A 27,501-nucleotide genomic window follows, 5' to 3' on the forward strand; every position below is an offset into this window, starting at 1 on the left:
GCATTGACAGATTCCGGTTGCCCTGATATTGTTTTTCCATTGTAGCAAAACTGAAGATTTCAATGAAAGGTATGTGCTGGGCAAATTAGGATGTGATTTTCGTGATCAGCAGCCAAAAAGCTATAAGGAACACCCAACAGTGTTATTTATTTACAGACCAGGAATGTTTTGCTGTACTGCTTGGAACTAAAACTTTTCTATTTTATTTGTATGGTAGGCTGTTTGCTAATATCACAGATCATGCACCATTGAGATGGCTAATGACATTAAAAGATCAGTCACCTAGGTTAGCTAGATGGTTATTATTGTTACAAGGTGTGCAATTTTAAAGTAATACACAGATCTGGCAAGAAAGGATTCTAATATTAATGCATTAAACATGATTAGAGTAGGAAATTCAGAAACTGAGGAAAGATAGGTGATTAAGAGAATAAGAGGCAAAAATGGAAAATGTTTAACTTTGACTTTTGTGGATTCAAGTTAATTCTATAGCATATATAAATTGGCCACATCCTAACATATCCAGCATTTCATGTGGAGTGTTCGAGTAAACTAACTGGACAAGCTTTCTCAAATCTGTTGTAAACTTGACTTACTTTCATACCCTGTTCTATTTACTTTGCTTTGGATATTTCCTTTAGGTGGGTCACTTTGTTTTGAATAAGGAAACTTTAAATACTCAAAAGCCTTCGACTAGAAAATTTATGTAATTAAAATTTGTCCTTCTTATATGAGCAACTTGTCCATTATTCTGTCTATTCACTTTATAAATAATTTCAAACTGAGCCTGATATGCTTCTCATGGATGTTGAGGAAGTGGTCAGCAAAATAAATTTGGGAGCTGGATTTGATAATGAAATGGCAGGAGTAGTCCAAGAAGTTCCTACAGTAGCAAATGGTGCAGCAGTAGTGATAATAGATGTAGACCAAATAATTCTGTTACACCATAGTAGGCAATTACCAGTGGCAACAGTACATTAGATCTGCATGTAACATATTCATTACATCATATTCTGCACCCTGAGAATGGAGAAAAATAAAGTTCTCTGTGATAGGAAACAGGACAATTATGACCCCTATTGCAAATCCACATGCACACAGGATAAAATTTCGGAAAGTTGGGGATTGCACATCACACAAAGTTTTTCCAGTATAAGCAGGAGTTCCATTATATTATGATTTTGTGGTCAATGGTGTTTAAGTTTGGGATTCTTGGACAGATGCAGAAGAAAGTGTGTCTGGTTTTAATCTTTTTATTCATCAGTTTGTTTTCCACTCATCTTATTTTGTCACTGGTGTTTGTTTCTGCATCAATGATTTCTTTATATGCTTCTTCACCATTATTGCTCTAATTCTTCAGTAGAGCTCCAATTACTTCATGTATTTTATCTTAAGTCAGATTTATTTTGTTCTTAGTTTCTCTTTAAATATTTCATATCTTTCTCTTATCTCCTTTCTTAAATCCTGTCTCGTTCTTCAAATTTATTGTCTTTTAATTTTATGGTCTCATTCCTGATAGTTTAAAACTTTTTTCCCATTCTTCTGAGTTTTCATCTCTTTGTTCATGTTCTGCATTTAAATTTTGTTTCTTTCTCTGTTCTTCTGTTAATTTTCCATCTGTTATTGATCATCTTCTAGTTGTTCTCAAAGCTTCAATCTCACTTCTGAATCCAGTTGTTGTGTTGAAATTGAGTCAAAATTCTATTTTTACCAAAGTAATACCACTTCTCAATCAGTTTTAATGTGTTCTTTTGATGGGTGTTTTTACAATTTCTTGTTGAACATAAAGCCACTTCCAGTTCATGCAAATATGACATATTAGTTTATTGATTACTGAAGTGTGTTACAAACTAGCAAAACTTGTATACAGTTGTATTTTGTTTCATATGCACTTTTAATGAAAGCTTTCTTTTTCCCCAACAACCAGTTAAAGCAGAATTGGAGGTTTTCCAGTTGTTGAAATAATAAGTCGTGTTCTCTCTTACTGCGAATAAAGATTTTTTTATTTTTCACCAGCACGTTTTTTCCTTTACTGTTGCCTTCCAGTGGCATAGTGGTATGTCTGCATACTCACACTGCTAGAAACTGGGTTTTGAATCCATGTGGACAGAGCACAGATAGTTAAGCTTAATTCCAAACAAACAAAGAAATCCTTTACTGTCCATGCTTATTTTATTCTCTTCTTAACATTTTCAGAACTTGTATTTTGCAGTTAATTTTAAATTTATTGGTGGAGTATCAGGATAGCCAAATACCAGTCACCAAACTTCATGTAGTATTGTCTTTAGTTCAACTTTGTATTTACATGGTTCTGTTGTATGGATGAAACTTTTAAAATGTACTACATTAAAAGGAATGCTAGAAATTCTGTTGTTACTGACCCAGTGCACTTACTGGTATTTTGATTATCCGGCCCCGCTACTTATAATTTTTTCCAGCAAATCAGTAAGTTGTATGAAGGTTAATCAATACTGAGAAGAAAATGTGAAGTTAGCTTGTGTTTGAGTGATTTGCCATAACAAATGATGTTTAACAGTATGTTGCATTGTTCAATACAGATAAGAAGAATTGTGTTTTCTTATTAAAGGGTGTTCTAAAATGATTGAACCTGTTTGTGTGGACTTTATGAAAAGGAAACAAATATTTAAAGTTCAAAATACGAATGTGGTTATCCATGGGGTAGCGTAAGTGAAGTATTCACTAATACTATTGTGGTAAAAGTAGAGAAAAATAGTTCATTTTGTCCATAAGATTATAAAATAATTTAATGAGCCTAAGAGGACTTTTGAAAAGAAAAGAGAATTGTTAAGGGTTTTAGATACAGCCATGACATTCCATAGTGTAAATAATTTTTGTAGCTACTTTTGACCTGTTTTGAATACATCATTTTAAAACAAATTTATTATTGTTCAAATTTATTGCCAACAAGTCATATACACCTAGTGTAAAGAATCGAAGCCCATATATACATATTTGAATCCCTAAAGGTAACAATACTGGTTAGTTTGAAAAGCCCAGTGAAAAACATTGATGAGCTAAATATTTTTACACGTTGTTTTAGGTTTACAAATTAATTAACATTACTATTCTTTCCTTTTTGTATTTATGTTGACTTGTAATGACGAATTACCTATTAAATAAATATTATTTTAGTAACTACGTTTCATTGAAAACGATAAGATTTTAGAAGCCACTTTTAATAAATTACGCATAATGATTTACTTTAGAGTTGCATCTTAGTTATATCTTCTTTTATAATTGTTCACATATACACATACCCACCCAGTGTGTCAGTGGTAAAACTGAAGGCTTATAGTACTAAAAATTGGGCTTAGACATTCGCAATGAACACAGCACAGATAATAATGTTATGAAGCTTTGTGCTTAAAACAAATAAACACGTATGTATCTTCTTTTCTTTTCGAAAATAAATTTCTAGTGTTTTTTTTCAAACAATATTTAAGTTTACAGAAAAAACTAAGTACATAATCACAGTTATTGAACTGTCATTTGGTCATAGCTGGTAAGTAAATAATCCTACACAAAAAAATGGAGTTTATCTTCATTGATGATGTGTAGAATCCATGGAACTTGACTTGCTATGGCCGTATAGATGCCAGGCTGTTCAGCGTAAGCACATATTCCTCCAGTTGAAACTATTCCCACCAACTGCCATGTGTCATCTAGTTTTGTCACTAGAGGGCCTCCACTATCACCCTAAAGAGTGTAAAAATTATCCCCTGAGATTATAATAATATAAACTTTAGTATTTTTTTCTTTCATCAGAAATTGTTTTATGAATGATCTATTGTTCCAAATAAACTATTTTCACTGATCAAAATAAAATAAAGTTTAACCTTAAGTATTATGTTTAACTATGCAATTGTTAGCTTTCAAGGCATGTCTGCGGACTTGCATCTCTAGAATCAGGGTCTCGATACCTATCGTGGGTAGAGCACAGCCTATTGTGTAGGATTTTAATTACAAGAAAACGAACAAAAATATTCAAGACACGTTTTAAAAATATTTAAACTCACTCTTAAAGTAGTTTCTAAAGATATTTATATGTAATTTCAGCTTTAATATTATTATAAAATTCTCAATAACTTAATAATTAATCAACTTCAATAAGCTGAGGGCTGATCGTAGCTTAAAGAGAGTCTCTGAATTTGAGGGCCCAGATTTGCATCCTGTTGTTGCAGAATAATTCTCCACACTTTTGAGACCTTGGGCTCACTACGAGAATAATGGTCAAATCCCACTGTTCAATGAGATAAACGCAGGTATTGTTGGTGAGTACTTTTGAATAGTTTATTAGCTGCAAATTAGGAGAACTAGCGCATATAATTAGAAAGCAACATATTTAAATGCTAGTAAAATTTTCCTTAACATTTGTATGAAAAACATGATATACATTAAGTTCAGTGAAATGACTTTAATTTAATTGATTTACATAAGAAAATCTCAAATAACACACGTAGCCTCAACATCAGCAAAATGGAAAAGTTGAACCAAGTAGCAAGTCTTGTGGAAAAGTCAAGGTTCACAGTTAATGTTTTGTAGAAAAAACAAATGTACTTACCATCAGGCAAAACAAATAGAGACCAACCTTTAAGGATTAACGAAACAAGTGAAGGCCAATAGCAACCGTCTTGAAAAACAAGTGATAGTCTACACTTACTACCTGGTAAAATAGAAGACAAGGCAAACACCAACCATCTGTCAGAAGGAGCGAATTAAATAACTGTCGTCTGGTAAAAATAAATGAAGGTCATTAGCTATTGATGGCTTAGCATGGCCAGGTGGTTATGGCGCTCGATTCGTAAGCTGGGGGTCGTGGGTTTGAATCCTCGTCGCACCAAACATGCTCGCCATTTCAGCTGTGGGGCGTTATAAGTAATGATCAATCCCACTATTCGTAGGTAAAAGAGTAGACTAAGAGTTGGCAATAGGTGGTGATGACTAGCTGTCTTCCCATTGCTAAATTAGGGACGGTTAGCACAAATAGCCCCCGTGTAATTTTTCGAGAAATTCAAAAACAAAGAAAACCAACAAACAGTTATTGTCTTCTAAACAAGTGAAGGCTATCAGTTTCTCTCTATCATAAAAAGTGAATGCCAATAGTTATTAACTTGCAAAATAAGTGAAAGTCGTTGCAACCCATCTGATAGAACAAATAAAGTCCAACAGTTATTACCATTAATTCATTGTATTTTCACTGAGGCATTAGAAAAAATGTTTTTGAAAGAATTCACTAAGATCTGAGTGAAATCAGGGCAAACTGAAAATACCACAAAGTACGTTCGAAGGAGAAAGTTTTGTACCGTGAAAGTGGATAGTCTTATCGCGTTTTTTGTTTATTTTATAAATGAGTACCTTGTTGTCCATGTTTTTCAGGATTATAATAATGAGTTAAAGTAAATAGCATATTCAACAGAGCTAGAGATTTATGGTAAAGAGGAAGAGATAGCTAGTAACTGTGAATGGCTGTCAAAAATAGACCCTTCTTTTAGGAGTACTTCCCTCCCAGACATTAAAATTTTGTAACCCAGAGAAAAAGGACTTTTACTTTCTAGAATACTTAAAATAACTGATATTTAATCTCGGCATATGGGTGATTCAGGTGATTGAGGATCATTGTGATGGTGTATAGTTTGGTAGGTCAACGATTAATTGTAGTAGATGCTACAAAACACCTATGAAAGCATAAGATAATATATATATATATACAATGGCTTTGGTCAATGCCACCACTTGATCATAATATACTAAGAATTATATTGATGGACAATGTTCACCAACAGGAGCTGTAATAGTGGCAGGTAAAATGGCAAGTATCATCATGTAATAGAAGTCATTTGTGGGAAACTTTCGATCTTATTGGACAACGAGGTTTACTTTCAGGACAACCACAGGCCTAGAGTGCTGCTAAACCATTTGTAGAGATACCACAGGTACCTCACCATTATGTAATATATGAAAATAGATCTAATACGTGTCTGAATTCATGAACTTTCGAATCAGTTGACACTACTATGCCCCTACTAATGAAAACGGTTTTGTCTAGTATAAGACGAGAATCTTACAATGGGAAGCTCAGGCTGAGATCACACACACCTGTGAGAGAGACGATCTTCCTTCTGACTTCTTGGGGAACAACAGAAGAGAAATTAAGTGTTTTAATCAGGCTTTTCAGGAAAGTCATGACAAGAAATGGATGGACTATAGAGCAGGAAATGCAAAGCCTGGCTCTAAGTTTATATTATCAAACCCTTGACAACGTCAAACACTTGAGTAAGACCCAATTGTAGGTCTGTAATATCGCTACTGCGATGAAGAACTAAGCAATGTATCAAGTCGAGTTCAAGGCTGAAAATTGAGTGACAATGAAAATCTGCACCAGCTGACTAAGAAAGCCTACTTGTCAATGATCTCCAAGAATGTTTAAAGCATCTGTTAGATATATACCACTGTTTCAGTTTAAGATTAATAAAAGTACAATGATTTATACAGTTTATCCAATGCAAGTGTTAAATATAGCTATTTTTAGAAGTAATAGTTTATCGCAGGTTTGTTTATATAACTTTTCACAAAACATCCTTTGCACAGTTCATTATGAATTGGTTATTGTAATAATAATGTTTCATGTTACTAGAACTTTCTATGCTTATCTTAATGTTTTCAGAGTATTGTTAACATAATATCTCGAAGTGTGTGAAATGTTCTAAGATTCTCTGTGCTGACAGAGAAATAGACAGGAAATTTAACTGAATAGACAGAGAGATAAAGAAGTGTGTTAATCAGTTTAGTCATAAAGAGCATATGTTTTCGTTTTCAAAGATAAATTATCACAGATTGTATTGTAATAATAGAGTAGAGGGAATAATTTATTTTGTAAATTACATTCTAAAGTAGCTGAACCAGGTTGCGTGGACTTTGTAAAAAATAAACAGTTATTTAAAGCTCAAGGTAAAACTGTGGTAATCTGTAGTTATAGTGGTTATTTTAGAGTGAAATTACCACAGACTGTATTGTAATAACAAAGTATTGTTATAGTCAAATAGAGCATATGGACAGTTGAATTTTGTAACAATCCATTTGATTATCAGCAGCGAGGACAGTCATTTGGTCAGGAAAGCAATAGCTGAAAGAGATTTGCAACTCTTGCTTTCTGAACTGTTGGGTAGTATTGTCTAACAACATTTAGGATCAGTAACTGGTATGACAGACACTGACTGCAAAGAATCAATGACTGAAATAAAATAGTAACAACTGCTTTAAATGTTAATATTGATGGTCGTAGTATAATGCATACACTGCATTTTGTGATTTTCACTTTAATATTATCATCTAGAACGGTTCTTTTGGTCAAGAAACCAGTGGCTTAAATGGATTTATGACCCTTGTTTTCTGAACTACCTGATAGTAGGTACTGTTCATTGAAATGTGTGTATTACATTTTGTGACTGCCATTCGATTATAAGTTAGGGTGTTTTCTGATTGTAAGATTAACTGCACAGAAAGGTGTTTTTAACCTTTACTTTCCAACCTATCAAGCAAAGTGTCACATGCGATATCCACAGGCTATACATCTTTATGTATAGCCAGCAAAAGTTCTGCTCTCAGTCGCGGGTTCGAATCGCCGTCGCACCAAACATGCTTGCCCTTTCAGCCGTGGGGGGCGTTACAATGTTACGGTCAATTACACTATTCGTTGGTAAAAGAGTAGCCCAAGAATTTGCGGTGGGTGGTGATGACTAGGTGCTTTCCCTCTAGTCTTACACTACTAAATTAAGGACGGCTAGCGCAGATAGGCTTTGAGTAGTTTGAGTAGAAATTCAAAACAAACAAAAACAGTTTCGCCTGTTATTTTGCTAGTGTGTGCTTCTTATAGCAAAGCCACATCGGGCTTTCTGCTGAGTCCACCGAGGTGAATCGAACCCCTGATTTTAACATTGTGATTCCGAAGACTTACCGTTGTCTCAGCGGGGGACCATTTTGCTGGTAGAAATTAAAAATATTTCAAATCAATCAAATTCACAAACCATAACAAATATCTTGGTAGAGTCAAATTTTGAATAAATGAAATCAATCATGCAGGTTGAAATATTCTTGATAGAACATAGTTGTCTGGATATTATTTCTAAATTTTCTAAACTGATGCAAGAGAATATAAACTATGTCCTGGAGGCAAGAAGTGACATCTACGTGGCATTACTTTGTGCTTATCTTTAACAAGACTAATTTTTATCTGAAAGAATATATAAGAGTAACAAGATGTCAAAGAGTTGAAGTTAATGCCATCAGTTTAGCTATTTGAGTAGACGGTTATGACTTTGACGAGCAAGATAAGTCAGGATCAAGCACGAGACTCACTGAAGCCTGAGTGGACCATGACGTCCTTATATATATGTACAAACGGCTCGTTTGGGTTGAGAAAATATTTTAAAATCCAGTAAAATCACCCATACTGGATTATAACATTCCTTGGGACTCGGCACATTAAACAAAACAAAAACTCAACATACTAAGAAACCAAATAAACACAGCCATAAAACTATGCTCGCCAGATGAAATTAACGATAAATTAGACAAAATAAAACAATACTTCATCAACATCAATAAGTTTCCTCCACAAACTGTAGAAAACATTATACGCACACACCTGGACAGAAAGCAAAATCAACCAACAAAAGTAAATATATCTCACGAATCAAAAAATCACGAAACCATATACTGCTGCATACCATATATTCCCGACATCAGCAGAAAAATAACCACCATTTGGCAAAAAGTAGAAACAAAATATGACATTCAAGTTAATACCAAATTTATTCAAAAACCAGACACAAAACTGAGGTTTATACTATGTAAAAACTACACTGACAAACATCACATCAACATTATTTATCAAATACAATGTGATAACTGCCACGACTTCTATATTAGAGAAACAAGTAAAAAAATGGAAACCAGATTCAAAGAACATAAAAAGTCAACTTCACACGTTTTCGAACACTGCAAGTCAAATAACCACAACATGACCATAGAAAACACTCAAATACTAAATAAACAAACATAAACAAACGCAAAATTAAAGAAGCCTTACTTATACAACAACTTAAACCCAAAATAAACCAATACAAAGGAACACCTTTATAGCTATATTAAAAATAATATAATAAATAATAATATAAAATCATATATTCTAAATTATGAATATGTTCCAAGAGAAAGTAAAATTGTCTTCCACAACCTGGCCTGGCATGGCCAGGCGGTTAAGGCCCTCGACTCATAATCAGATGGTCGCTGGTTCGAATCCCCGTCACACTAAACGTGCTCGCCCTTTCAGCCGTGGGGCGTTATAATGTACGGTCAGTCCCAATATTTGTTGGTAAAAGAGTAGCCCAAGAGTTGGCAGTGGGTGGTAATGACTAGCTGCCTTATCTCTTGTCTTATACTGTTATATTAGGGACGGCTAGCTCGGATAGCTTTGCACGAAATCAAAAAAACAAAAACAAAAACTTCATTATAAATTGTATTAAAATATATTTGTGTTAAAAATTGTACGTATCAGTCCTGTTGGCAAATAACATACATTTGATACATATTGATACTTAATTAATTTCTAAATTAAAATTTCTGGCTATTTGAAATATTAATACCTTAGTATACGTAACATAATAAATCGGAGACTGTTCGAGATAAATTATAACATAACAATATATATTTATTGTACTTTACTTTTATTTCTTTTTTCTTAGTTAATTATTGTTTATATTTGATATAAATTGTACGAGTGATTTTAATGTGTATTGCATACGTGTAAATTTTTTCTTGTAAACAACAATTTATTTTATTATGTTTTGCTTTATTTAAAATTAGAAGGTTATTGTTATTTTATTGGGTTTCCGTGAAGCTTTTTAATAGTTCATTGCATGTATTTGTGTAATAAAAATTAATTTTATGCTCATTTTTGCGTGGTATTTTTGATAAAGGATTTTATTTGTATAATTGAGTTACACTATTGTTAAATTATTTACCTTTGTTTTTTATTTTATGTATTGGATTGAGGAATAATTCGTGAGCGTTTTTTCAAGTTAAAAAAATATATTCATAAATGAAACGCTTTCGCAAAATATTTCATGTCATTTGGTAGATAATTTTTTGCTCTAATAGATGGTGTGTTTGATTTTCATATGTCTTTAATTTTTGCTTTCATTTTCAGCTCATTAAATGGAATGTCAAGTGGACAAAATCCAGCATTTTCGACACCATCTGCTTTTCGCATTTAATTTCTTGCAATTTCGTTTAAAACAATGCATACTATATACCTAGGTATTACATGAAATAAAGTATCATAATAAATGTGTTGGGTGTAATGTGTTCATGCATTGAAGTATTGTATAGTCTTGCATGTAATGCTTGAATGAAATTATTTAAAAACGCTCACGAATTATTCCTCAACCTAATAGAACACGTACTATTGAATGTACTTATTTTCATGTATTACGTATTTCTTTCTTGAATGATTTTATTTTTGGATTACTTCATCTTTGCGAAAGGGTTTCGTTTTTTTTAAATTCATTATTAACGGGTTTTCTCGTGTTGTATTTAATGTATTGATTTTTGTAAAGTAGTACAGGTATTGTACTTGTAAAGTTACTTTCTTGTGTTGTTCATAATATCACAAGATAAGTGTTTTCAACGGAATAAGAGCAAGTCACGTGGCTCTTTTGACATATGAATGACGTAATTTTAGCAAATTTTACATTCTGTAGTTAAGGATGACCATATCAGTTACGAAAGAAATGGGAAAGTAGAAGTCTGATATACAGATATAACATGCATTTTGTACCCGCTGACAATTTCTCAAGTTGTCAGTGTCTTTCAGAGTTTATTCTTAGCATAGAACATTGTTCAACGAAACAAAGTTCATATTGTGTCAATTATTCATGATACTGCCTCAGTCATCAAGGTATTCATATGTTTTCATTTAAAGGAGATCACTGCAGTATTAACAACACCAGGAGTGAAAGTGTTGTTCATACTACATTTTTGACTGTAAACTATATGAGTTTTGAGGGTTATGATACCACATACTAACATGAGAATGGTCCCTAGCCACGTGGATAGTGTACGAGCCTGAGAAGAGATAACTTTGTATATATTTAAAGAGCACACGCTTAGAGAAAGATTTTGAGAAATTTAGAATCAACTATCATCTGTCCGACAAGCTTCATTTTTAGAGTTTCAATTTTCTACCTCTATCATTGTTATAACTAACAATGCCAGTTTCACGTACATTCAGAGAACTGCATATAGCTTCTATTGAAATATGAAGACTCTACAATTTTCGATATGGAATGTCCTTGATCAGACAAGTCTTTATCAACTATTAACACATGGCTGTACGTTGCTGCATTTCATTCCAACATAATAATGAGGTGTCCTTCCTGTAGTATTTATAAGTATAACGTTTTCCCTCTTAATTTCCATGATGATTTAGTTACTTTCTTATTCATGTCCTACTATTATTTATTTAAAGGACTTCAATAGGGAAATAGGTCATGTAAAAAAATATTTTTAAGTTGTTGTTTTGAATTAAGTGCAAAGCTACACAATGGGTTATCTGTGCTTTGCCCATCACGGGTATCGAAACCCGGTTTTTAGCGTTATAAGTCCACAGACGTACCGCTGAGCCACTGGGGATATTTTTAAGTCCTTAAAGAAATAGTTACCAATAGCAAGAGGGAAAGACTATTATTTCTGTTAATTTATAGTGATGTGTTACCCGTGCTTGACCTAAAATTGTTATACTAAACAATTACTTTTAGTGACCTGTTCGTCATCTTTGCCCTTTAAAAATTATTCTTAAAGCTTGCCTTAGTAACCTGTTCTTCACGCATGACTTATAATTAGTGTTTTTAACGATTGTTTGCCAAAATTTCTGCTAGAAGAAGTGGTGTAATTTATGTGAATGCAATACTTATAAACAAGTAATAATAATAAAGGTGAGGGTTTTTTCTCTAAGTTTCAAACAAAACTGAAATGAGTAGTTTACCTTGTTTTTATTAACTCGTTCGGAAATCTCACTAAATTATAATTTTGTTTTACTGTGATTAAATCAGACTTACCCCATTATGTCGATTTATAGTTCAGTTGTCTGAAAGAAACTGTGCAGTGTATTATACGTTAGTTGTCGCGACTTTTAACCTTTCAGTTGTGTATCCTACATAAGAACACTTACGTTGCAAGCTCCGTGTCCGCCATCAGGAAAACCTGCACAAATTACATTCTCGTCGATACGGTAGTCGGGTCCATACCACTCTTTACACTTTAGTCTCGGTATCACTGGTACTGCAGCTTGTTTCAGTATTAGTTCACCACCAGTACCTGAAAATAACTATCATTTAAATAATTTATCCTTCTACCAATTTTTTTAATTACTTTATGAAGTGTTTAAACGTATTCATTATAATTGTTATGATGCGAAAGCTTTTTTCCAAACTGTGTTTGTTATATCCTAGACGTCATTATAAGCTTTGGATTGAGCGAAACGTGTCGTCAGCAATGGATATGACAAACATAGTACGGATTGAATATTGTTATTATGCACCATTCGACTTCTAGAAAATGTAGTGTTAAAAATGAATATAAATGACCCAATCTTTTCTAACAAGTAAAGTTCATTATAACACTATATAACACAAATTTTGTTCCTGGATAGTATGTGTTATTTCTTAATTGCTTATGTTGTAAAAGTACAGAAAATAGCCATTATTCCCTTCAAACTTTGCTTTCGTGACCTGGATAATGAAATTTAGAAATTAACCTATTTTCTATGTAAAAACAGGCAAATTTTCATATTTTCATTTACGTAAGATCTGAATAAAACAGCATATGAATTGAGATTTACATGTATTTATACCAAAGTTATACAAAAATGTTTAGAAGTGAATATTTTTTCGAGATTTGCGACTGTAATGTAAATGACTTTCACGTATCAGCCCCCAAGTATAGTCTCCCATCATGTTTTCGTTATACGCTCCTAGGTCACAAAAGCAAAGTTTGAAGAGAAAAATAGGTTTTTTTTTCATTTACTTTAGACATAAGCAATTGTGAAATAACACTTTTCGCCCAGGAACAAGAAAAAGTAAAAATTTTGTTATATAGTGTAATCAAAATGTACTCTTTATCAAAACATACCTATAATTTCAGTGTATTATAATGATTTTGTTTAGAAGTTTGTTGAGTAAACACTTGGTTATGTGAGTAACAAAAAAGCGAGCTTATCAGATTTTAAGTAATTCATATAAACTATTTGATCCTAAGTGTTCACTAATCAAGATGATTTACCCAGTCCTAAGTGTTGACAAACCACGTTAATTTACGTCTTTCATGTTGATTAACCAACATTATATACCTGATCGTAAATGTCCTCGTCTATTCAATAGCTTTGATGTAGTTGGTAAGCCAAAAGTAGACATGTATGTTTAGGAACACTCAACCTGAAGTATAGATTGAAATTTTTAACTATCTGATTGTGTTTCCTTACAAAAAGTTTGAATAATGTATTTGTGTTTTCAGGTATATGTAGTATACTGAAGTGTTCCTCAAATGAAACTAAACTATGTTTGTTCATTATTTAAAAAGTGTGCCATGAAGTTTCGTCAAAGCAATCATTAATTTATTACTGCTAAAACTTCAAGTGTATTTGAGGGAAAATAGAAATTTCCGTTTTAGTTATCGGGTAGGAGAAATCGTTCGTACTTGAATTTTTCTTAACTAAAACAGTGCTTCTCTATTCTATACCAATATCAAATTTCACTTCCAACAACCTAATGTAGATGTGAAATTGTTAGTCTAATAGAAAAAAAGTATACAAACATAATTTTAACGTGATTAAGTAATTCAGTATAAGGAACGTTAGTTAAAACACTGTAAAAAAGGTAATTATTTTCAGTGTTAGCCATACAATCTGTAAGAAACTAGTTATGTTGTTTTGTGTTCATAGCTTTGATAACAAAGCATACACGCAATATATCACGGTAGCTATTGATCAGAAGTTAATATTAACAACTCAAACCAACGGTACTTGCCATTTGCGGTGTGATAATTTTTTTTCATTTATTGTCTCTGCATTTCTAAATAAGGATATGAGGTAGGAATAAATTTATATAAATACAACCTTCTGTTTACTTGTTCGTCTTACTATAAGTTTAAACTGTATGAAATCAACATAATAGATACATGTAAATAATAATGAAAGCATAGACCACTTAAAGTTTCCTCTATAAAGTTACCTCTGGCAATTCCCCAACCAGTCACGTGACATACAGTTCCAGGTGAAATGTCCGAGTGTGGCTTAGGCAAACAGACAGGCTGGACAAATGGCGTAAATTCTATCGGTGCACTCAACTTAACTGCTGCAATATCCCTGGCTTTCTAGAAAAGTTATTGGATAACTTCTGTGATACAATATTAGTGAGTTTAAGACCGGCTTAACATTTTAATCGCTAATGTTATGTTATGTTGCCATATATGGAAATTTGTTCAGCGATTTTATTTACAATTGAGGTTGATTTTACTTATTACTTTAATAATTCTATTCCGTGTAATCCACAATTTATTTAGAAGTGGTTTAGCTGAAACAATAATTGTGTTAATTTAGGTTTCATAAGAGCACAAAAATTACCATGAATGATCTAGAACTAAATTTTAAGCGATCTAACATTCAAAATACTTAACCCTTTAGAGTACCGAACTTTTTTATATACGGTTCAGTACCATGGGGACGACGCATTACGTCATATCGAGGCGTCTCTAATTTTGAATTAGTAGACCCTCGAATTCGCAGATGGGGAGGATTAACCACTCAACCTCGCCTACCCCAGATTCTGAACTATATATTCTGCATACTTTTGATCAAATGTTCTAATTAATTCTTCTAAATACCACTTAAAACTCAATGAAATATTGGAAAGAATTGCAGAAACTTTTAGTGTTTATCCAGTGTATGGATTCTGTTGTTCCTATAAGTAGAAAATTTACACAATTTATACGAATGTAAGGTGTTAAATGTATTTCATGAAAGGAAACTAAAGCATATTAAACTTAAATCTTACATTCCATGGTTCAAGCCCTTTGAAATCTGGGTGGGAATAAATGGCATCCACATATCGGACTTGTTCATTTGAGTCATGGATCAGTTTGTTGTATTTTCCAACGTGTACCCTCCACGACTTCCTCTTAGGATACCTGTATAAATCAGTGTGTAATTAAGAAACGTGATGGAACTCTGTACAACAGACTTGGCGCGTGTTTATTAAAAAGTATCCATATGTAGCTTTTACCCAAAATGTTTATACTCTCTTTTTTCCATATTAATTAATTAAGAAAACACTACAATGAAAAAACAAACGTGAAAATATGCCTAACGTAAGTTAAGCCTACTTAATGGTATATGGTGCTTTGTGGTATAACAAATTTATAGCTTAATTACAAGTATAATGCTTTGGAGGAACTAACTGTATTAGTTCTAGTTCTTTTTGTTAATAATAGTATTTGAAAAACCATGTTTGCTGTTTAAATAAAGTTTCGATGGTGAAACATGAATTACCTTTGAAAGGTTAAACAAATGTTAAGTAGTAGTAGTAATAATAAAGAACAAGATACATTTCAAACTCCAAGTTTTGAACAGTAAATCTGAAAACAACTTTTTAATATATCAAATTTTATTATAAGGTTTTCAGAGGAAATCATATTACAGTATCCTACAAATAGTATCCGCTAAATACTTAGGTAACTATGTCATTTACATATAACATGTTTTAATGTAATTTTTCGGTATTTTTGTAACACAGAAACTTTACTGCTTTGGAGTTCAACTGATTATTATCGTGAAAAAAGCATTACAGGAAGTAAATGAGTGAATCCTATTTCAACAACAAAAACACTTAATTTTCTTTGTTGTTTTATATAACTTGGTTTTTACATCGTATCATGGTATTGTCTGTAATTTCTAGAATAACTGGGGTACAAGAAACTTCTGTTAATTCCTTACCCCCACAACCACCACAAGTAACAATAAAAAGAAATTGAGCTATTATCATAACTTTACATTAAGTTGTTAGGCACTTTTATCTTTTATATACTGGAAACAGCAAGTATTCTTAATGTGTGTGTGTGTGTGTATATGTATATATATATATATATATATGATTTGAATGCCATAAATCTGAGCTACTGAATTTTTTGTTATAGTTTTCATCCACAATTAAAATTACACATTACTTTGCCTTGCATGTGTAAATAAGCAATATTTTTTCTTGTGAAAGATAAAGCCGGTAATTAATATCCAAATATCACAAGAGGTAACACAAATGATATTAAATTGTAATATTAAAAGTATAGGTCTCAGTTACACTAAACTCCCTTCCTTACTTTTAGTTCCTAAAAAAAAAAATTGAGTTTTACCAGATCAAACTCTCATGTTTAAAAGAACCTATTTAGAAAAATATTTTAAATATCACATGACCACATATAAAAATAGCACAACTGATTTAACCTTTGGAAAATAAGTTCTCATCATAATAGGTTCATTTTTACAACATCGCCACAACTTATAGAAGCTTCTAATCACAATGTATTACTGTACAGCATTATCACAAGTTATAGAAGCCTGAAATTAGGAAGTTAATGTCACAACAATAAATAAAAGTATAATCAAGCTCAGGAATTAGTTATTAATATGCCGGTTTATGAAGAAACCTATTGTATTAGGAAAGGTTATTTAAAGTGGTCATATTAAAAAAACAAAAACTGCTTATTCGGCGAATGGGGTTTTGTTTAAATTTTACTTATTCTGCGGAGGACACAGGATTTAAACTACCAATTGTCTAATGTATATATCCTACCTACGAAAGCAGTGTCCGGCAGTAATCAACCACTGGCGATTAATAATAGCACCACCACATACGTGACCGAAAGGTTCTAGGTCCCATACACGAAGTGACACCTGCCAAGGCCAACTTCCCGGAATCGCTTCTCGACCTCCTACAATTCTTTCATTTCCAAGTACAGGACTAATGTCAGGTTTGCCGCAAGGCGTATCGGTAAATAAACCTTGACCTGGACATTTTTTGTAAGAAAAATAATGTGTGTAGTGGTTATTTTACGTAAAATCTCTAAAAACATTAATAGGAAGACTAGGAAAAAGTTTTTTTTTGTTTTTTGTGTCTACTTTCAGTAAAAATAAACATTCTGTGAAACTAAAATGTGTATGTAAATCAGTGCCTTTATTCCAAAAACCGAAACTTTTCTATTTATACTACCTATCTTTAGTACTAAAATGTCATTCATCAAGAACATTTTATCCAAAGTATCTTAACTCCATAGATCAAAATTAAAAAGAAACTTTTAAATTAACGAAGAAAATTTTGTATACTACACCGTCTATTAGTACACAGTATAATACATCAATACAAAAGAAAACTGAAAACAGTGATTATCAGAATTCATTGGATGAGTGTCCTCGATGTTATCAATACTTGTAAAGGTAAATACAATAATATATTACGATGCTTACCCAACTTAAGAGATTTAGATTAATTATATGTCGTATATTATTGTATATTATCAATAACACATAATATCTGTAAAAATCAATACAATAGTAATAATATTCAAACTTACTTTAAGCATTACAACCAATAAACTTAGTGAAACTAAAAAGAAAGTGAGTAGATTATTGCTTGGCCCGGTATGGCCAAGTGGTTAGGGACGCTCAACTCGTAATAGGAGGGTCGCGATTTTAAATCCTAGTCACACCAAACATGCTCCCTCTTTCAGCCGTGGGAACGTTATAATGTTACAGTCAATCTCACTATTCATTGGTAAAGAGTAGCCCAATAGTTGGCCGTGGGTGGTGATGACTAGCGGCCTTCCCTCTAGTTTTACACTACTAAATGAGGGACGGTTAGCACAAATAGCCCTCGTGTAGAAATTCGCGCGAAATTCAAAACAAACCAAACCCTCTAGTCTTATACTGGCCACCATGTACCAGACGTTTAGAACTAGTATAATATTCATAGTTTTTTCTACTTTCGTTAAATATTTATATTTATATATATTTACAAATAATAATAAAAAATATAAAAGAAGAAAAAAACAAATAAAAAAAGCAACTCAAGACAATATATGAACATTGCCCTGAAAAGGGCCAGAGTAACCCACAATACTCTGGCCCTAAAGCACTACAACTACAACATAGTAGTTGTAGTGCTTTAGCCGACATGAAAGTTAGGGATGGAGGAAGAGGTCTACTGCACCTGACCCTTCTGGGTATCTAAAATCCAACATACCCAAATATCCAGAAAGAAGCTTATACTGCTTGTTTGTTTGTGAATTTCGCACAAAGCTACTCGAGGGCTATCTGCGCTAGCCGTCCCTAATTTAGCAGTGTAAGACTAGAGGGAAGGCAGCTAGTCATCACTACCCACCTCTTGGGCTACTCTTTTACCAACGAATAGTTGGTATAACGCCCCCACGGTTGGGAGGGCGAGCATGTTTGGCGCGACGGGGATGCGAACCCGCGACCCTCAGATACTTATACTGCTAAATTAGGGAGGGCGAACTCAGATAGCTCTCTTGTAACTTTGCGCAAAATTCAAAATAAAATGATGAAGTAAATGTTAGTGCTCAGAAAACACAGTCAGCTGTTTGTTACTATTTTCTGGCATTTATTTCCTAAAAATTGCGAGTTTCAAGTCGAGGAATTTCTGTACCTTCGTTTTTTGACCAAAATATTTGCATAATGTTCTATATTGATGTTATTGTCCACATGTATGGACAATAGCGTTAATGCCCAAGTAGTAACAGAGAAGGTAACGTGTACGAGTTATTAATCTTGTTTGTATGGGTTGTTTGGAGTACCTGTTTGTAAAAACACTCAAACAACTCTGTGGGTCAGAGTTAAGTTGACAAAATGACAACGACAAAATTCAGGATTTGATTCCCTGTAGTAGACAGAACGTAGGTAGATATATGTTCAGTTTTGCATTGAAAAACATAAAATAACAAACAATAAAACCCTAATATAAAAAACCATGGATGAGTGAATAGCGAAAAGATTCAGAATTGACCCCAACCACCAGGGGCAAGCTTAATATAAGGATAAAATAGCCATGGACAGCAAATTTTTGAGCAAAATGTAAACTTGAAAAGGAAAATGAGTAAGAACTGAAATAATATTCTACTTTTTGGCGTAACTAATAACGTAATTTCAGCTTTGTTAGAAAATTCTATTATTGTCTGTTTTTTTAATTTCGCGCAAAGCTACATGAAGGCTATCTGCTTAGTCATTCCTAATTTAGCAGTGTAAGACTAGAGGAAGACAGCTAGTCATCAACACTCACCACCAACTCTTGGGCTGCTCTTTTATCAACGAATAGTGGGAATGACTATCACATTATATCGCTCCCACTGCCGAAAGGGCGAGCATGTTTGATGTAACGAAGATTCGAACCCGCGACCCTCAGATAACGAGTCGAGTGCTGTAACCACCTGGCCAAGCCAATTCTTTTATAAGAATTAACTTCTCTTAAATTAAAATAAACATTTTTGCAATTGTTTTTACCTGTTTTTCAATTCGATATTTCAGTTTAATAACATTTTTCGTAATCGTTGTCACAAATCGACACTAAATTTCTAAAATAAAAGAGAGATAATTTATAACTGTGTGTGTCTGTTGCTTGAAAGTTTCACGTTGTAGTAATAACTGCATTTAAAAGAATCTTTGCAGAGTAAATAAATTATTTATTTTTTTTAAGTGCTAAAACATATATAATACGGTGAGAACATTCTATATAAGAGGCGTCGCTAGTTACTTAAAATATTGGGGCTAGGGCCAGTAGGCTTGTGACATCATCATGGTTTACTGCTCTGGTTTTTCAAATTACCAACTGGGCATTCAAAACACTATTAAGAATAACTGGGGCACGGTGTGCCAGCGCCTAGCAACACCTTTGTTTCACACTCATTCTGTCTGTTTTCACTAACCTATAATTCTGTGCGCGAACTTTGAAAAGAATGTCGTTGTGACGTTGGTAATTCAGTTTATGAATTGCTGTTTTTCATCCGGGCATTGTTACATCCGCGCTGTAGCCGGAATAGTCAGTCTGTTACACTGTCACCTTTTCATTTTCAATCAGTTAACAGGCCAATAGCCGGGCAGTCTATTACATCTACAGTTCAGATAACGCAAAATATTTGAGGTTTTATACTAAAACATGTTGAATAATAATTACTAAACAACTACTGTGGCTGATGCTTTTGGCCCAGCATGCGAGGTAGTTAAGGCCTGATGGTCGCGGGTTCGAATTCCCCTCACACCAAAAATGCTTTCAGCCGTGTAGGAATGATAATGTTACGGCCAATCCCACTATTCCTTGGGAGTAGCTCAAAAGTGGGTGATAATGACTAACTGCCTTTCCTTTAGACTTACACTGCAAAATTAGGGACAGTTTGTGCAGATAGTTCTCGTGTAGCTTTGCGCGAAATTCAAAACAAACCAAAAACTATTGCTTTAATATCGCAAAATTTAAAATTATTATATTTATATGTTTCTTTAAAAGCGATTATTAGGTGATGTGAATTCAATTCTGTTGAAGCGAATTTTAAGAATGGTTTATTTTGTTTACGTTGTCGTAATGGATATGAGAAAAATATTTAGCGGACTTCAACACCACTTACCAGGTAACAAAAAGAATGAAAAAAACCTAAAGCTATTATAAAAAAGCCAGAATTTTTAGTAGTATCTCTAATATTTTTACAACGTTTAGAAAAAGATCAAAACATTACAAAGTTTCTTGTTTTTTCTTAATATAAAAAGTTCAGAAGAACGAGAACCTGCAACTAACAATGATTCCGATAATATTACAAATGAACCACCTGTTAGTGATGACCCACTTGAATGAGTAATCGATCGAGTATTTGGTAAAAAACAAAACAAAAACGGTATTAAACAGAATCTCAAGTGTGTTGTTTTTTCAAGACCTGCGAAAACATATTCCAACCGAACACGTGTATAAACGAGAATTACGTTCTTTTGGCATTTGCTACATTTTAAAACAAGGAATAGAAATTACCTTGTTTATACATCCAGCTCAAAGCTGTTTTTTGTGCTCCATATCGGGGAAAACTATGCATACTGAAAAATGTAACCACACCTCTAAGTTTTCATGAAATTATATCTGAAAATATTCGAAATGAACCTTTTCAATAACCCCAAATCATTGGTTTGTTTTTTGTTTGTTTTTGAATTTCAAAATTTTTAACAACACATCACACATCTAGTTTTCAGTACATCAACTCAAAGATGTAAAATCTTTGTTTGAAATCAGAAACAGGCAGTAAGAGTTTAAAAAGATTATCCAAAACCAAGTGTTCTGCTTGTTTTAATTTAAGTAAAAAATTGGGATGAAGTTAACACGTTTTTAACAACACTAAAATAAAATGAAAAATCAAACAAATGATGTGAAGCCGCTAGATACAACAGCCAAGTGGAACATTAGAATCAGTTTCGAAATAATTCTTTTTTTTAATGGAATTCTTTGTTAGAATGATTTCATGCAGTTAACAATGACTTTTCGTAATGATGATATATTCAACGAATTAGAAGAAAAAAGTAAAGTAAAATATTGTTTTTAAAATTATGAATTTTAGAAACGAAAACTGTAATCTGCTGAAACTCGAGAAGAAAATATAAATTTGTCGGGAAGAGAAAAATTTAGATTTGAAATTTTTTTAACGATATTAGATCGTCTGAAATTTTAACTCAACAAAAGAGATGAAACATATACAAATTCATATAAATTTAATTAATTTTTCAACATAAACATAGTTTCAGAATCCCAAATTATGATATGTACTGAGAGCTTTCGAGAGTATTTCAATATTGATTTTGGATATATTTTGGAAATTCATGTTGTTTTTTATCAACAGTTGTGATAAATCACACTGCATAGATAATTCTTTTTTCTTTTAAAAAATTAAAAATTACTGAAGATCAAATATTACAGAAGAAAACTGATTCTCTTTACTATTTTGACCATTGAGAATTCTGTAGTAAGTTAATTAAATTATAAGAACGTAACAGAAAAATGTGCACAGTTAAAAACAAGGCGTAAAAATGTGTAAATTTGTGAGAGATTATATTGGAAATATAACATAAACAATTATAAATAAACATTTAAAACATGTGAAATGTACCTGTCTTGATAACAAATAAAAACTAATCATATTTATACCAAAATATAAAAAGAAAAATAAATTTATTTATTTTAGTAACTTTTTTTTAAGATAGGAACAAAATTCTCATAAATCACTTTATGGTGTTCTGTTTATATTTTTATGTGTGCTGCAAACAATTGAAACTCTTATATGAATGACAAATAAAATAAATTCTTATGTGAATGATAAACAATTCACATTCTCCCTTGAATGGGTTAACAATACAAATTCCTAAGCGGATGATAAATAATACACACACATCTTGTACGTGAATGTAGATGAAAGGAAACCCCGACGTGAATGTAAATTGGTGAGTGGTAAACGATTCTAACTCATACATGGATGGATTAACAATTAATATACGGATAGTAAATTATGCAAACTCATGGATGGTAAATGATACACATTCCTACGTAATGGTTAACAGCAGAACTTTCGTGGATGGTCAACAGTTCAAACAGCTGCAGGAATGGTAAATAGTTCAAACTTCTTCATGGTGAACAGGACAAAAACGGTTGTTCAAAGAGTAATATGCTTTATTGTTTCTACGAAAAGTCTCAGTTTCGAGTTTAACTTATTATTTTATTTCGTTTTTGAACGGCAAATGACTCAACGAAATTCAGATTGCATTTCTTACGCTGATAAGCAGTATTAAGTAAAATAGCGTGAAAGAATTGTATCGGAAATTTGTTTTAACGATTGCGCTTTGAAGAGATTGAATTAAAGGTAAGGCAACATACCGCAATTTTCTTCATCTGTTCCATCACCACAATCATCAACTCCGTTACAAACGAATTCCTTGGTGACACACTTGCTGTGGTGATGACAAGAAACCTGATCACGATCACACTCCACTAAAGTAAATACATAAAAATAATATCGTAACTTGTATAGAAAAAAAGGATAATAATGTTAAGACTGGAAATGAACAATAAGAAAACTTGTTAAAATACGAGAATAATCTGAATAATCTACTCGTTATTTTCTTCCTGTAATCTTATTTACATCATCCAATCAGAGTTACGGGCATTGTTGATTTTGAATAGAACTTTCTTTTAGATGTGGTTTAAATATGGAGGAAGAGTTCGAACGTTCCTGACTCTTCCTGGTCTTTAAGACCTAAAATCAGACAAGTGAAGTGTCAGTAGGTGGTTTATACATATAAAGACCTGATGTTTAAGTGTTATTATGCGATGGTTAATGTCACTATTCGTTGATAAAGAGAAGCCAGAAAGTTATTGGAAGGTGATGTTGACTAGCTGATTTTACTATAGTCTATCAATTCAAAATTATGAACGGCTAGTGAAACCAGCCATCGAGTAGCTTTGAGTGAAAGCTAACAAAAAAAAACAAGAAATGGAGGAACACGTTTTTTGAAGCGATAAAAATTCATGGAAAAAACATTGTTAAACATCTTGTGTGCAATGTAAACACATATCTAAGCCCGTTACAAGCTCTATCTAACCTATTATCAAAATTTTCCAAATTTAGCGGTTTTTTTACTTTTTAAATGTTGTTTTTCAACAAAAATTCACCTACAATTAATGTCATAGCAGTACTAACGTTTTTGACATTTGCGAATTTTAAATGCATTCAGATGTGTTAATGACGAAATTCTAAAATCTTATGAGTAAAGATCTTAAGGTAAAGAATGTTATATGTTAGTATGTGAAATATACTATATCTGCTATATCCAGAGCTGAAGGGGCCATTTGCATGATATCACGGCTGACAAATCGAAGAACAAAACGATTGGATTATTGTGTTAACTAGAGAACATGCAATCTTGAAATCGATAATTGATTTAGTTGGGAGTCCTATCATTTTGTAATTATTAAGTTAAATATTGGTTAGCAAAAGAAAACAAAATGACAGGAAATAATGTATCGATACCACGTAGTTTCCTTTACCTACTAAGGAATGGGTAAAAATCAGGCTACAGTTAGATTCATTATGAATCTGTAAACTGATTGTGATGGACTCATAATTTTCAAATTGCTTTTTCTCTCTAAAGCCAATTGCTCAAAAATAGTCAGATGTCAAAGTAAAGTTTTGTATAAAACAAATAATTTCAGTTTATAACGACGCTAGTACCCAAATTAATAGACTAAAAATTGAGGTTATTTCTGATTAGTTTGTGTGTATATAGTGTACCAATAGTTGTTAAAATATTATTTTTTAAACAACCAACGCAAAATACACAACATTGTAAAATAACCATGATTTTAAAGAATCATTAAAACTGTTTACCAGGTGGTGCTGTGTGCTCAAAATAAAGCCTAAAGCCATTGTTGCCATTTCCAGCTCCAGTTGATTTAAACCGAATTAGTACTTTAGTGGAGGTGGATAACATGAATCGATTACTCAGAAACCCACAGAATCTTCCAAGAAGACCACTTGAATCAGATTCTCCATTAAATATTTCAAGGCTTCCTTCATTGCATTCACCAAAGTAATCCAGGATGCGTAACCGAATGATCTGAAAGTTTTAAGTTATTTTCCACATGGTTACTAAACAATGTTTCATTGTATCGTTATTATAAACCACACGTAAATACGAAATACCTCCCATGGTATATTAATAGTAGCTAAATTACCAAAATTTACAATAATAATAGTACAGCTTTTTAACGATCCTCTGGTTTGAAGGTTCTTTGAGGAGATGTTTAGATTGTGAGTGTGATGATGACTTCAGCTAGCTAGTATTAATCAACAATCTAACAGATTATGAAACCGTTACTTTAAACATCTCAAAACTCAAAATTTCACAAAATAATTATTCACGATATAAAGCAAAGAAGCAAAGTTTATCATTTTAAGTTTATTTCATTTTAAAATTATTCAAATTTAACGATGGTAACTTATTATTTATGATTTAAATGGTGTGTAGTTTATTTATGCAGTCTTAAGGTTGCCTTTCAAAAATTACTAAAGCATTGATATACAACGCAGAAAATGAACTTTCAAACCAACATCTGTGATTCAATCACAAATTTTTAGAACACTAGTATTTTTGCTTATGGTAGCACTTATTAAAATACCGTGTACTTAGACCCATTTTACGTTATTTTATTGTTGTTACGAATTTTTATACATAATAACGCATTTATATTATGTAAATGAAAAAATCAAATCTATTAACTAAACCTTTTTCCACTGTTTTTAATAAAAAACATTTGTTATTTCAAGCTGGGCACATGTCAAAACTCGCTTTCCTACCTTGTCAGAAAAACTATCAAGGAACCAGATACACGATCCATTGTGATTATGTGGCTGAAGAAAGTCTATTATTCCAAACGAGGATTTAATTACATGGGGTTGATCAGAACTGCAGGCTACGATCTCATTCAATATCGGTACATCTTGGCCCCAAGTTGCTGTATACATATACATGATCAAAATCATGAACATTTATGCGTGTATCGAATATAATTACGTATAAATTCTAAAACATACAGACACTTTTTTTATTAAAAGTGATGACTGGCCTTTAACGTAATTATTATTCATTTCGTGTCTTGAACCATTACAAACATACAAATAAACTTGATTGATTTAAAGCTACTAGACTTTACAACATAAAATGGCAAGCATAAAACTACAATACAACACACTCGAAACTTTTCTTGGAATAGTCACGTTTATCTTATACTATTTCAACTTATCAACATTACTAACAGTTGAACGTTCTCTTACGTCATTCGGTTTGAATGTATAAACCTTATGCTTATCTCTTATCTTTACACATATAGTTAAACATCCATATTGCTTTGAGTTTTCGAGGTTCTCTATGTTAACTACATGCATGATATATACGTACTTTAACTGCGAATTAAACAGTGATTTTTATATAAAACGGAAGTGTTGCAGATTATCACAATTAAAAACGTACCTGTATTACAAAATTTAATTAAGAAAAAAACAACCTTGAATAATATCCGCAAGCTTTCGTACTGCATTTTGCCGTAAGGAAAAGTTAGGTTAAGGAAAACTAAATTCTGTAGGAATTATTTTACAAACACTTACAAGGTCCACAACTCTGACTGAGTTTACATACCAGTTTATTCCCTTTTATCACATTTAGTTTTGTTTTACAACGTCACGTGACCGTAAAACACACATTGAAAAGGCCTTAATTAATATCTGGCATTTTCGCAAAGAAACTATTGAAAAAAACAACAACAAAGAAAATAGAAAGAAAACACACGTGCCAGCTCGCAGTATATTTCAACCTTCAGTGAGGACCGATATTTAGGGGAAATCCAGTTCGAAGTTTATGCTTCTCTACTCAAGCTACGAAAAAGATTAAACTATTCTGCATAGATTCAAGGACGTAAAAACTGGGGATACCACCGTTCTCCTGCTTGAAGTACAGGAGTGCTGTGCACCTTGTGATTTTATTAATATGATAAATAAATAAGTAATAAATATCAAATACGTAGTTTCCATCAGGGTTTATACAGTTCTTATATTTAATGGATTTTACTATCACTAGTACATATAAAAAAAGTGTTCCAGCGCCGTTGGCTAGATTTCTTCTCACTAGTGATATACATGCTGTCAAAGCTGTCTTAATGATATTCGAGGTTTCTGGGCACAGGTGGAATTGGAGAATCTTTCCATATTACAGTAGGAAAGACATGTTACTTGTTTTTGTACAATTAGTTTTTGTTCTACATTGTGAGCGCAGTTTCCCCCTCGTATTTCTACTCTTAAATTTATGGCTTAACATGAGACTGGTATTTAGCGCACATGACTCGCAATCTGTGAATCGTACGTTTGAATTTCTGTCACCGAACATGCTCGCTCTTTTAGTAGTGGGGGTATTATAATGTTACAGTCAATCTCACTATTCATTGGAAAAATGTAGCAGACAAGTTGGCGGAAGGTGGTATTGACTAGCTGCCTTTCCTCTAGTTCCTCACTACTAAATTATGGACAGCTATAGTAGATGCGTTGGAGCATCTTTACGCGAAAGTCATAGTAAATCATCTTATAATTACTACGCATTGCGTTAGGGAAAATGTACTAACTTTGAAATAAGAGAAATATAGAATGCATGCATAGTGCATAAGTCTTCATAAAAGAAAAGTATCTATATACATATGGGAAAAAAACTAATATATTTCGTTTGAAGTTCTCTTTTTAACTGAGGGTCCTGGGTAGTTGCCCAGTTTACCCACTTAAGACGTAAGTGTTTACAGTTAC

The 27,501-nt window shown here is 32.5% G+C and overlaps 1 protein-coding gene across 1 annotated transcript; it reads right to left on the bottom strand.

Moving 5' to 3' along the window:
- Nucleotides 1-1,867: 1,867 nt before the first annotated feature.
- Nucleotides 1,868-26,323, bottom strand: LOC143225793 (chymotrypsinogen A-like). The gene is made up of 9 exons (XM_076455795.1): nt 26,186-26,323; nt 25,513-25,670; nt 24,544-24,772; nt 23,034-23,147; nt 16,920-17,133; nt 15,129-15,261; nt 14,307-14,448; nt 12,251-12,396; nt 1,868-3,717 (listed from the first exon to the last, which is right to left on the bottom strand). The coding sequence occupies exons 1-9, from the start codon at nt 26,250-26,252 to the stop codon at nt 3,538-3,540; spliced, it is 1,383 nt and encodes a 460-aa protein (XP_076311910.1). The 5' UTR covers nt 26,253-26,323; the 3' UTR covers nt 1,868-3,537.
- Between the last annotated feature and the right edge of the window lie 1,178 nt (nt 26,324-27,501).

The sequence above is a fragment of the Tachypleus tridentatus genome, chromosome 9, assembly GCF_004210375.1.
Source record: "Tachypleus tridentatus isolate NWPU-2018 chromosome 9, ASM421037v1, whole genome shotgun sequence".
NCBI classification, from domain to species: domain Eukaryota; kingdom Metazoa; phylum Arthropoda; class Merostomata; order Xiphosura; family Limulidae; genus Tachypleus; species Tachypleus tridentatus.